This window comes from Anneissia japonica, unplaced genomic scaffold (genome assembly GCF_011630105.1).
Source record: "Anneissia japonica isolate Jap-2015-1 unplaced genomic scaffold, ASM1163010v1 scaffold287736_len1891122_cov214, whole genome shotgun sequence".
Taxonomy (NCBI): domain Eukaryota; kingdom Metazoa; phylum Echinodermata; class Crinoidea; order Comatulida; family Comatulidae; genus Anneissia; species Anneissia japonica.
In genome coordinates this window covers 1,679,076-1,691,155 of record NW_022756106.1, presented here as the reverse complement: position 1 = coordinate 1,691,155, position 12,080 = coordinate 1,679,076, and the positions used below count along the sequence as shown (strand labels likewise).

Here is a 12,080-nt window from a genome sequence, read left to right as displayed (position 1 = left end):
ATTTATTTCCATATAAACAAATGCTGAAACCAAGGAGGCAGGCCTGAAAACAGATTTTGGTAACTAAATTACAATAATAATAATAATGTAATTTATACAAATTTAATGATGGTGATAATATTAATAATAATGTTATTATCCAGTAACTAACTTAATTACAATACACATAATAGTGATGATGATGATGATGATAATAGTAAATTGTTATAAGAAAGAGGAGAGGCAAGTTACATTAATTTCAACGTTTTGCCAAGTTTTATTTATAATTTTCATGATTGTTGTCATTCCATTTCTTATCAAGTGATATCAACAAAATATATTCACATCCAACTTTATAATTCAACATATTACCAAAAACAAAAGAAGACATATATTATTTTTGTATTTTAACCAAAAGTGATCCATATAAAGCATAATTAAAAGAAAGTTTTGAGAAGACATATTGGCAATATAACAATATTCAGGATTGGTGGACACAAAGTGTTAGCTGATCTGTCAGCCAATCAGCATGGAGTACTGATTATTACTTTATAGGCATACCTAAAATACATTTTCCTTCCTTTAGAACATAAAATGCAATTATAAAAATTCTAGAGTGATTAGAAGATACGGAGAACCACCACTGCAGCAGTGGTGTATCTAGGGGAGGGCATGGGGGACACTCCTCTAAAAAAGCATGCTCCCCAGGTGCCTAACCCCACTTGAAAATTTATGAGGCAAAAATCATGCTCAAGTAGATAAAGATCACCTTATTTTGCAAGCTAGCTCCCCGTCACCCCATTCCTTGATATGCTGCTCTCTATTGCACCATAACATTTGTATTTGTATTTGCTGCCCTCAGTGGCTTCAAAGTTCAACATGCACTTAAATGGAAATTTGTTTATAACTCAATATTAATTATATACTTTGAACAACTATTTTGGAAAACATAATTTTTCACTTATATTTTTTATGCATGCAGCTGTTTAAAGAACAGTACAGTACTGTATAGAGAAACCAGCATCCGAAGTTTACAATTTTGGGCAGAAACCATCACCAAATTGTTGTTTTAACATCAAGAATGGAGAAAATAACAACACTGCATGATGTATAGATATATAAACATTAGTTTAGTTCCATCAAACATTAAAAAAAAATTGACATGCCAGTATGTTTTGGCATGATTGGCAACGAGTGAATGGTTTTGGCTTGTATTTGCCACATGATGTGTTGGTGCAAGGAACATAGTAGTATTAACCTACATTCAAACAAAATTTAATTCAACAATTACTTGTCCATCAAAAAAATCTTATCTAAACAATGCATCATGTAGCAATTATGTAAGTTGTAAACAGATGAAATAATAGCTGTTTATGACAACTTACAGAGGCAATTCATAGAGAATTTAATACTCATGACATGCTGTATATTAATATAATACACAGATGTTTGTATGATATATTTTAACAGTAAAACAATAAATAATAATGCCATACTCCAAAGTTTAAACTTAAAACCAAATAGACCTATTATAAACATATTTTTATCATTTTAGCAAACATTTTTTTAAACTATGCAGTTATGAATTTGTAGTTTTATGTATTTAGTACTACCGTAAAACTTCAAATAATAACCCATTTCTCTATTAGTAACCCCCTCCAATAGTAAATCTATAATAACAACACACTACTTTAATAATAATCCATGGTGTTACAATTAGAGTACCAAAACTATAGACAAAAACATATATATACTGTATATTCAAATCAAAAGATGAGAAGCAAACCTATTTTTTAATAAAATGTTACACATGTTACTGTAGTTATATATTTGTATTATTTCCTGATGTGAAAAGCTGGGGTTTATAATTTTCAAGTGCCAACATTAATTTTATTAATAGTAACCCAGGGTTATTATTGGAAGTTTTACAGTAAATGTCTGTACAGTACATTTTAAATGTTTCTGCAATGTTGTCTTATGTACTTACATTTAATTAACTGATGAATTTTGCACAAAAAAAACAGTAATCTGGAAATTTATAGAGTATACCTTATAATTTGATAAATAGCTTTCATGATATCAGACCCCCTAGCTTTCAATTAATATCAACTAAATTATTCTTAAATATTTACTTTTAAAGACTCCTTAGCTTTATAATATTTATTAAACTTCCAGTCCACATTCTGTATATATTCTCCATGCATGTTGTAGTCCAGTAATTTATTTCAAATAATAGTTGTATACTTAAATATATTAACAGCTTCAGTATTCTGTAGGTCAAAATTACAAGATTTTAATTTCAGCACCACCCATTATGGAAGATATTATTACTAAAAAGATTACAAGTTGTAGCTTACTACGGCTCATACTGGTTTCACCTAGGCCCATACCTGTTTCACCTAGGCCCATATTGGTTTCATCTAGGTATATCTTTAATTCCTGCACCCAGGGCCCCCCTCCACCCTGCCCCTATTTAATCACCCTGGCTTGCCCTAGCAACCAATAACAGTAAAAGGCAACTTTACAAATTGTTAACATGGAAGCAAAGTAAAATTAACAATTACATCTTTGATGCTAATTATTCATTTAAAAACCTTTTTTCTTCCTGTGTTTCTTCTTATGTTGTTTGCGTTGTTGGTTGTTAGGGTTTGCACTTTGGTTTCTTGTAGGTTGGTCCATGTTGCACGTCTGACGTAAAAACTCGTCCCAAAACGCATCCCTGGAACAAAATCATAGATAGAAGTTTAAAAGTTGAATTCAGAGGTTGAGATGCATGCGATCAGAGAGGCAAAAGTTGGCAGACAATTTCCGGCAAAATTTACTGTAGGGGAATTGTCAAAAAGTCCCTGGTGCTTAGAATAACTAGGAAATATTTAGCTGCTCTGCAAAAAAAGATTACTTTTCTTCTTTTGGTCTGAGGAGTCGTGGCAGACGGGTGATTGGCTTGGTCCAACGATAGATTAATCCCACTAGTTTTTGTCTATAAGCAGAGCACTTTATATGTGTTTGGCTCTTCAAACAGAAGTCTACAATAGATACCTAGCAGGATGTACGTATTGTATTGTTGTCTGTGATCTCCACTAGTAGCTTCCCACAAACGGTAAATGATACTCACTCAAAATTTGGCGGTGGTGGTGCAGTACGTTGACGATGTTGTCGCCTGGTGTCAAATCGGTATCGCACTTCGTGGGCGTTACTCTGCATCAGTCTCATATCCTAAAGAATAGAAAACCAATGATGATTAAATTCATAATTTCCCTCCGACAAATCACACATCATACTTTCTAAATTTGCTATCCTTTAGCTCTTTGTATTCCCAGGTAAAGGTGTTCAATAAATTCCTATTAGCAGCAATGATGATAAAAAAAAAAAAACCCAACCTGATTTCCCCCACCACCAAATTAATAGTGGAGTTGAGGTAGTATGGCATATCTGTCAGGGAATGATGGACCACCTAGTGGGAATGCTTTGATGCCATGACTTGACAAGTCTGCATAAATTTGCATGAATTATGTAAATTATCTTTCTGATGCTGTGATACATCTACTAACCTGGCACTTTGCCCACTCTGTGACATCATATATCTGGTGTCCTGTACATGTAAAGTAATGCCAACGGAATCCAAGGTGTGAGGACTCGGCCCAGATATCACCCTGCAAACAACAATAAAAGTTAACCAGTTATTAATTCATTAATTGACCAAAGTGTGTGTGAGGGAAAAGTTTTTACTCAAATGCATTTTGTTTGTACTAAATTTTTGCGTTCCATAATGCAATCATTTACGGCAAAGTGGTAAGGTTGTGCCATTTCTGAACATCTAGACATGCCGCAGACAAGATTTTGTAACCTCAGCTCCACCATGGTGTTATAAAACTTGAACTCAAGATTATGGTAAATAACATCCAGGGTTGCACATAATTATGTTTTAAATATATTTAATGCATTTTGAGTTTTGAGACAATAATGAGTAATATGTTTATTAATTTGCTTATCCATATATATAACAATTTGTTCATTGTATCATTTCTTTGTCCATTTGTTCATTCATCAATTTTTTTCATTAATTTATTTCAGATATAAAATCCATTAACAAAAATATTACTGTGTATAAAAATGGCCAATGGCTCACTCCCCAATGGTTCCAGTGGTGGAACAAGTCTTCTCGGATAAGGACTTTAAACTGTGGGCCCAGTGTATGCATTTGTCCCATGTGCACTTTAAAGAAACCAGTACATGCTTTGAGAAGAGTTGGGGGTTACCCTGGTGTACTGGTTCATTAAGTTCGCATTAATGATTAAGTTCGCTGATTGGCATATCTTTGGCACTCGTGAAATGACAAAATGAAATAACAGATATACAGGTGTGTGTCACTCTGGCCACTAGAGGGGGGAGGGGAGTATTATGCTGGGTCTACTTACATCTGTTGCGTGGTGCCTAGTATCATGCTTTGCACAGTATCTTGCAGAATAAGGGGAACGGTCTGTCAAATATCTTAAATGCTTGCCTCCACACACTAAACAACGTATTGTATTTGCCCTTTCCTGAAATAAGACAGGTTAAATGTCAATGTGCTGCAACAAATCAGGTAAAGTACATGGCACCATTTTAGCAGTGATATATATATATTATAGTCTTGAAATGGGGAAGATGATGATGGGTGGGGGCTGGATGATTCAGTGTGGGGGAGCTACCTCGCAAAATAAGGTGACATGAAGTGATTTTTAAGTACTTTCTACTTCTTTGCTTTAAACTTTTCCAGTGAGGGGGGGGGGGTGTACTACAAGAATTTGTAATAAACGCTATATACGTACCACTTGCAAGTTAGTGCTACAATACAGTCAACAAAAGGATCTTTAATTTTTCTCTGCTTACTGAAACATTTACCGCTTTTCTCATATTATATTTTAGGGTTTTGTTATTATATAGTGATGCTATAAGAATTAAAATACCTCAAAGACCTCTTGCATTTTCCTCAACTGCTCAGCAAACTCTTTCTGTTGACCAAAGAAATATGAATATTGATAACAGATAGTAATAGTTAGGCGGACCCAAAAAAACTAGGCTAACTTCCTTGGCTGAAATTAGCCTCATATCTTAGTAGAAGTGATCAGACAGAATCTGTGGTTTGAGTTTATGTTCAGCTCAAACATGATCTAAAATTTTAAATGATCCATAAATGGATTAATGTTGATGAGGAAACCCCTAACACATTTAGGGAAGATATGTGCAATTTCAATATATACAAGGGGTAAATGATTTATGAAATGATAATACTTATACTCACATGGAACATTTCCTTCTGAGCGCTCTCTGTAATGGCTCGATGAAATTCAGCACGCTTCGTCTAGTGGAAGAGAATAAATCAGAACAAATAAAAATATGAATCTGGTAATTCAGGAGTTAAATTCGTCAAGTAATTTCAGCCCCACCCCCATCAAGGATTTTACTAGTTAGTAATTGTTGCTCTTGCAAGCTATTTTCTGCACACTATCTGTCAATCCTCTGATCCAGGAATTTGAAATAGAGAGGGCCCAGGAAGGGACTCACACATATGGAGGGCCCAGACCACCTCAGCCCCACCATGGATGGGGCTGATGCATGTAAATCTATGATAATGGCACCTCTGGATGGCCAGATATGGCACTCTCAGACTAAGATTTGAATATAATTTTAATCTTTCTCTATTATACTTAAGGGCCCCCACCCCTTGAATCCACCACTGATCCTAGCAGGTAGGCATTATTAGTGACTTATGTTTAGTCAGACAACATTGTCATAACATCCAGAGACCCCAGTTTCAATATTTATCCTCCCCTCCACCCGCACCTCAACATCGCTTCCGCTGATGAGAGAACCAAGTTTTAAAATGAAGGTAATAACAGATAGGATACATTAAATAATAAATGAATATAAAATTTGTTCAATATCTATGCTGCAAGATGTAAATTATAGAAAATACTATCGTACTGGTTCACCGATAATTTCAAATGCACTTCCCAAAATTTTGAAGGCCTCCTCAGCACCAGTCATCGTATTCTACAAAAACAATGGCAAAAAGATAAACATATAGAGCCAAAGTATTTTTTTTTATCTGTAATATTCTTCTCACCAACAATTTTTTTGTTAAGTAACAATTTCTTGAACCCTCTGAAGACCTTTCAAACATAAAATTTATAAATAATATAATATACACAAATTTCATTTTAATTTTTTATTTGAAAAAAAAAAATCAACATTCTTCTAATTGTTTTTTCTTCAATACACAGCGCATTAAGACTTGTCCAGGTTATCAAATTTTATTTTTGACATGCCTAAATATGGCTAATGACATCACATTATCATGACCATACATAGGCACATCATGACTAAATATGGGCATACAACAAATTTGAGAAACTACCTTGTCGGGATGAACCATCATGCATTGCTTTCGGTAGTACCTCTTGATGGTGTCATCTGTAGCGTCAGAAGTTACGCCAAGTACTGCATACGGGTCCGCAGCATTGCACTTCAGTAACCTTTGAACTGCCTGTTTACCTATGAAAAAAAGAGGGTATCTAGAGCCGACCATTTTTAGCCATTTATTTATTTGCATTGTTTGCTACTTCTACTTAGGGTACACTTGGCTGGTCGATTAAGGATTTCATCTTTGCTTTTTGAGAGTGCCTGCTCGGACGGAATGCTACATTGCTGACAGTCTGAGCAGATCGTTATTGAAAACGGTCTGTCGTGCAACGCATCATCACATCACGGCGTAATGAAATCACATTGGCTACTGACTCGCCAGTCACAGCTTGCGATACTCTTTAATCTCAGGATAATTTCACACACACCAGCTAATGACCCAGGTATCAGTGGGATCACTGGCCAAAAAGAAATGCGTACGTGTGATTGGTTAATGATAGACCGATAGCACTCGCTAACCGTTTGCGTATTCAGATCCTGGTAACAGTTAGCGCTAACCATTCAGGCAATCTCACACGGATGCTAACGGCTAGCTCCCGATGCAGATACTAGGGCTCTAGTGTCAACCTAACCTAAGTCTCATTATAAGGCTTAGCAATTTGAGTTTATAAGTCTTAGGATTTGAACCCAGTATCTTATGACTAAAAGGCTGGTTGCTAACCACCACAACTTCTTTTAATTATTCAGACAGTTTCTTATACCTTCCGTGGGTAGTTCTATATTCTCCGATGGACCGAGGTTTAGCATCCCTTGAATATCTTCAAAGGATAGCGAGCCTCCATTTTGTCCGCCATTGTGTGATGTGTCCTTCCGCCTTATCCACCCCACCATCATCTTCAGAAATACTATTGTGTACACAATCCACCTCTTGGCACTTTAAAACAACAAAAGTTAAAAATTATTATGTAATCATTTTCAAAGCAAACTCATATAGCCCTCGCTCAACTATGAAAACCCATTACTTACATATTTATAGTAAAAGAAAGCAGCACCAGAAAAAGGAAAAATAAAAAGCTAAGGAACCAGACCAGCGTCTTGAGAATTCCAAAGAAAAGCTGTTGCAATGCGTCACCTGCAAACCAAAAAATAAAACACATAAATATGAATTTATATATTTTTTATATCAATTAATTAGCGAAGCTGGTCTGAAGAAGCAATTCTCATACACTATTTCAAAATTCATATTTGATTCTTTATTGATTTTGGTAACCATGGAAGCAAGAAGCAGGAGTCTTCCATACTGCATTCTCTGCAAAAAAATAGACCTAATTACACAAATTTAAAATATATCTATTTGACAATTAAGGAAAACATATTTTAGGGGCTCTATTAAAAAAGTTAAACCAACAACTGCTGAAGAAAACATTTTCTGACTTATAGGGATGTATCGGGGGATGTATAGGTCTCTCTCCAATTAAAGACCACTTTTGGGACCCAGGTTTCCATGGTGTTTAGCAGGTTTGGTCTCTCATTATAGTTGTTGTGATAGTTGTTGATTTGGGACTTTAATTGGAAATGTCCTTAATTAGAGGGAGACATGCATACAATTTGTTTGACCAGACATACATTATCAGATATTGTTTGACCAAACAAACTGACACTTACAGACAAAAAGACATGTGGTTGGGATTGCCTGTGATGTGTTTTTAAATGGATACAGGTCTCCATCTACAGTAATTAAACACCCCTCCAATTAAAGACCACCTAAGGGAGACTATTATGCAATTGCAATCAATACTAGTAAAATAACATTAACATTGTAGAATGAAATGAGTATCCTACCAGAACCATCAGCTGCCTCTTCTCTTACTTCCCCCTCCACGTTGACGTTTCTACGCTCATTATCTGCTCCCATCTGTCCTGCGTTCCCACGCTCATCATCTACTCTCGTCTGTCCTGGCCATTCCGCTTCCTGATCCCACTCCCTTTTACTCTTCGATCTACCCCCTCTGTTAGATTTGCCATTGTTTTCCGGCACTTTTTGCTGCTGGTCCTGAGACTTGGACTTTACTTTCTTCTTTCTTCTTGAGTAGCTTTCACTCTCTGTTTTCATATTCTTTTTCCTATTGCCTGAGTCTAAATTTATTTTATCGCTAGGATTGCTGGATTGAGGTTTTGGATCTTGATCGAAGCCATCGCGACCATGGCTTGTCTCCTCACAACCAAAAGTAACTTTTGACCCTTTCCAGTTCGGCTTTTCTTGATCCCCAGAAAATGTAAACTTAACATCGTTAGTTATATTCTCAGAAAGATTGGCCTTACACGAACACTTCTCTTTTCCTTTGTATGGCGAACTATTCTCTTTAATAGTATTAGTTTTTTGTCCATTAGTAGATTTATCATCTTCTGATTTTGGTGAACTTTTATTTTTCATTTTTCTTACGGAATTCAAACGAGTCGAGTCGGTGGTTACAGAAGCTTCCAGTTTCTTCTTTATTTTTGCGTCAAATCGTAAGGTCTGTTCACGTAGATCTAGCAACTCGCCATCTGATTGTGTATCGGATGATTGTGAATGCACATCTGATATTTCTGTTTCATGTTTGGCTTTATTATTGTCGGCAAATATTCGTTTTGGATCAAAAAATAGTGTTGATTTATTCTTGGTTGACGTTGTTTCCGATTTACAAGAAGTTTGTTTCCATTCTTGTTGCTGAGAATCCTGTTTATCAGAGGTGGAGCCTGAAAGGTTGTTATTAGCAGCACAGTGACCATCGCTAGAGGGCAGCCTGAAAGTGGCGCTTGAAGATGCATTATCTGTTGTGCAACGTTCACAAGAGTTACTAGTCCTAAATGTGATATCATCAAATTTATCATTTGTTGGCTTGAAATTGTCACCAGACCCAACCACATCTTTATATTTCCTTAAATTTTCTGAGTACAATTTCTTGCCTTCATACGCTGCATTTGATTGGTTGAACTCAGTTCTGGCTGCTCTAAAATATGAACATTGATCAATACCAATGTCCCAACCATTTTCATTTGAGGGATCACCACCTCCGCCTATGGAGGACTTACATTCTGGTTCCATCTTGCAGAGTAAAAAATATAAGTACTTTCAGTCTCCTAAGTAGAACTGCTATATTTATGTGTTATCTTGGGCATGAGTTCTTTATCATAGCATATCAAGGTAAGCCATTAGTTGTTCTTTAACACTAGGTCTACTACTCTTCATCATCATCCATTGATAACTGGACAAACAATATACTTCATCCCTGTAAAAAGTAGAAAGACATTAGATATATAAAATTTTAAAAATAATCTTTTTAATCTTATTAATTTTCATTAATAAGATACAGATATTTTAACTTTATAAAAATGCCTATACCAGAGTGTAAAATAGGGCCTGGACAGATAATAATCCCCTGCACAAAAATTTAGGTCTAGAAATCAGTTTAGAATTTCTAAAATATTTATTTATTTTTTTTTAGGCTTCTTTATCACAAGATGTTTAGCAAACTTCTTCTCAGGACCTGGCGTTCTTTCGGATTTTTGTGTTACTTTGTATTTCCAACTTTGCATTCTTGTTTTACTACTGGAAGAAAATAAATGTTTTGTTAAATTGAATTAGCAAATTTTTGCAGAAAATTAGGCCTTGGGCATACCTTTCATTATAATAATAACAAATGTAGGCCTATACGCAGTAGCAGTAGGGAGGTAGTTACGGTGGAACCTGTGAACCTATTTTATACTAATACATGCAGTAGGCCCCTAGGCCTAGACTATATTATTTAGACAGAGGTAAGGCCACATTTGTGTAGAAAGGCTTTAATCTGCAACATCATACCTTCCTCACACTGGTCAATCAAGGTTAATAAGTGTTTCAAACTCGTCGCAGTTTAGACCAATAAGTTTCCTTAAAACATTCTACGAAACCATACTGTAAAGTTTTTTAATTGCATGGATGATACCTCAGAAACCAGCTCAAATTTGCATGGAAAATCGCTAGGAAAATAGGTGCGCAGAATAGCAATTACTGCATAATACACTGTTTATATATTTAGGTCAAAGCCTAATTTGTGGCACAAAAATCTGCACGGAAATCAGCCTTTATTATTTTCTGAAATGCACAGACAGATTTGGATTTGTAGACTAAATTTTTGAATGGAGGATATATTCCCAGCGCAGGCCTTACTATAAAGTCTGGCTCCAAAACACACATTACAGTATATGTCTTTCACTTTAATTGGCAACAGTAAACTTGCATGCATCCTAGACCTATCTACTTTAAATGCCAGTCAATTCTAGCGAATGCCAATTTTGAGCGGATGCCAGTTCGAGCAGATGCATTTAGTGTGAATTATAACAAGGGTGAATTTATCGTCGCCCTATTCTTGTATTTGTGAGTGAAATGGTACTTTCGTTTGTTTTAATTAAATCATGAAGTGATGACAAACATTGCGAATCAGCGGTAAGATAGGCTTTTCTTTTTCCATCGTGATTTCTGAGGTCAAAAACGTTTTTCAATTTTTTTTCAATGATATAATGGTATAGACTAGACTTTTAAGAACATTTTGCTGGAAAAATATTTTGGATACGACGCCCCGTTATGGAGTTATGATTTTTTATATAACATGATGTCAGAAAATCAGCACAAAAGCTTATCTTATTTCTGTTGGTTACGCACCGCTGATTCGCAATGTTTGTCATCACTTCAATATGTCTACTGATTCGTGAAAAAGGCCTATTAACTTAATTAGAAACCATAATTATTGGATAATAAGTGGATTATATGAAAGCCAAATCATCAAAGAACATAAAGCCGGGCACTCAGTCTCACTGCGTTGTACAACAAATTCATCCCACTCTACTGCTTGCGAACGCTAGAAAGGGCTAGATAGCAGTCTGAACGTATCATCTTAAAAAAACGATTGCGTTCTCTATGATGGAAGCACATCAGCCAACGACCGTCGTTTGAGTGCTTGGCTTTATGTAAAACCGTGTAGCACCGGCTAGCGCACCACACCTACACTGAACACATGGCATAATATACATCATAAGGCCTAGGCAAGAGAAGACTAACTTGATGGTAGGGCAGCCTGGCCCTAGCTAGCCTACTAGGCCTAAGTAAGCTAGGTAAGGAAGGGAGCTAGCCTAGGCTAGGCCTAGCCTATGCCGGAACTTCTTGGCCGAGGCCTAAGTTAGTCTACTAAAAATACATTACCATTCACGGGTACTAGTTATTTAATATATCAAAAAAAAGCATTAGGAACAACAGTTATTAAAACTACAAATTAAGTCAGCTTACATTGCCATACATACATCTCCGTAATTTCCAGATCGGGAATACCCTCAAAAAGGGGGTCAAAGTCTAACGGAGTGCAAGCCTAGTCTCTGTCTACAGACGTTAAAAAAATGTATGGAGAAACACAACCTCCCACGTTACGTAATATGGATGAATAGATAAGCCTTTAATAAAATTTCAGTAGAGGTGATTCTTCGCGCTAAGTTACGATCTTTTGAGATATCAGTTGCGTAGTAGGCCAAGCCTACGGCAAAGACCTTGAGAAAATGCGTGTCAAAATGGGAAAATCCCCGAGGAAAATCCAATAAATTGTGTGCTTGTATAGATCATTCCAACGGAATTTGGAAGAGGCTATAATATAATAATAATAATAATAATAATAATAATAATAATA

At 35.8% G+C, this 12,080-nt stretch overlaps 1 protein-coding gene across 1 annotated transcript; it reads right to left on the bottom strand.

Annotated features, from left to right (window-relative positions):
- Positions 1 to 232: 232 nt before the first annotated feature.
- LOC117123871 (dnaJ homolog dnj-5-like) lies at positions 233 to 11,819 on the bottom strand. Its single transcript, XM_033269907.1, has 12 exons — positions 11,690 to 11,819; positions 8,227 to 9,656; positions 7,411 to 7,516; positions 7,146 to 7,318; positions 6,380 to 6,516; positions 5,947 to 6,015; positions 5,264 to 5,323; positions 4,929 to 4,973; positions 4,398 to 4,520; positions 3,531 to 3,632; positions 3,095 to 3,195; positions 233 to 2,698 (listed from the first exon to the last, which is right to left on the bottom strand). The coding sequence occupies exons 2-12, from the start codon at positions 9,470 to 9,472 to the stop codon at positions 2,566 to 2,568; spliced, it is 2,295 nt and encodes a 764-aa protein (XP_033125798.1). The 5' UTR covers positions 9,473 to 9,656; positions 11,690 to 11,819; the 3' UTR covers positions 233 to 2,565.
- Between the last annotated feature and the right edge of the window lie 261 nt (positions 11,820 to 12,080).

Excerpts from the sequence above, each read along its gene's own strand:
- LOC117123871 (XM_033269907.1), bottom strand. The coding sequence starts at position 9,472 with ATGGAACCAGAATGTAAGTCCTCCATAGGCGGAGGTGGTGATCCCTCA. Across the intron at positions 7,319-7,410 it reads CTTTCTTTTACTATAAATAT|TGCCAAGAGGTGGATTGTGT; the intron begins GTAAGTAATGGG and ends GTTGTTTTAAAG. Across the intron at positions 6,016-6,379 it reads TGATGGTTCATCCCGACAAG|AATACGATGACTGGTGCTGA; the intron begins GTAGTTTCTCAA and ends TTGTTTTTGTAG.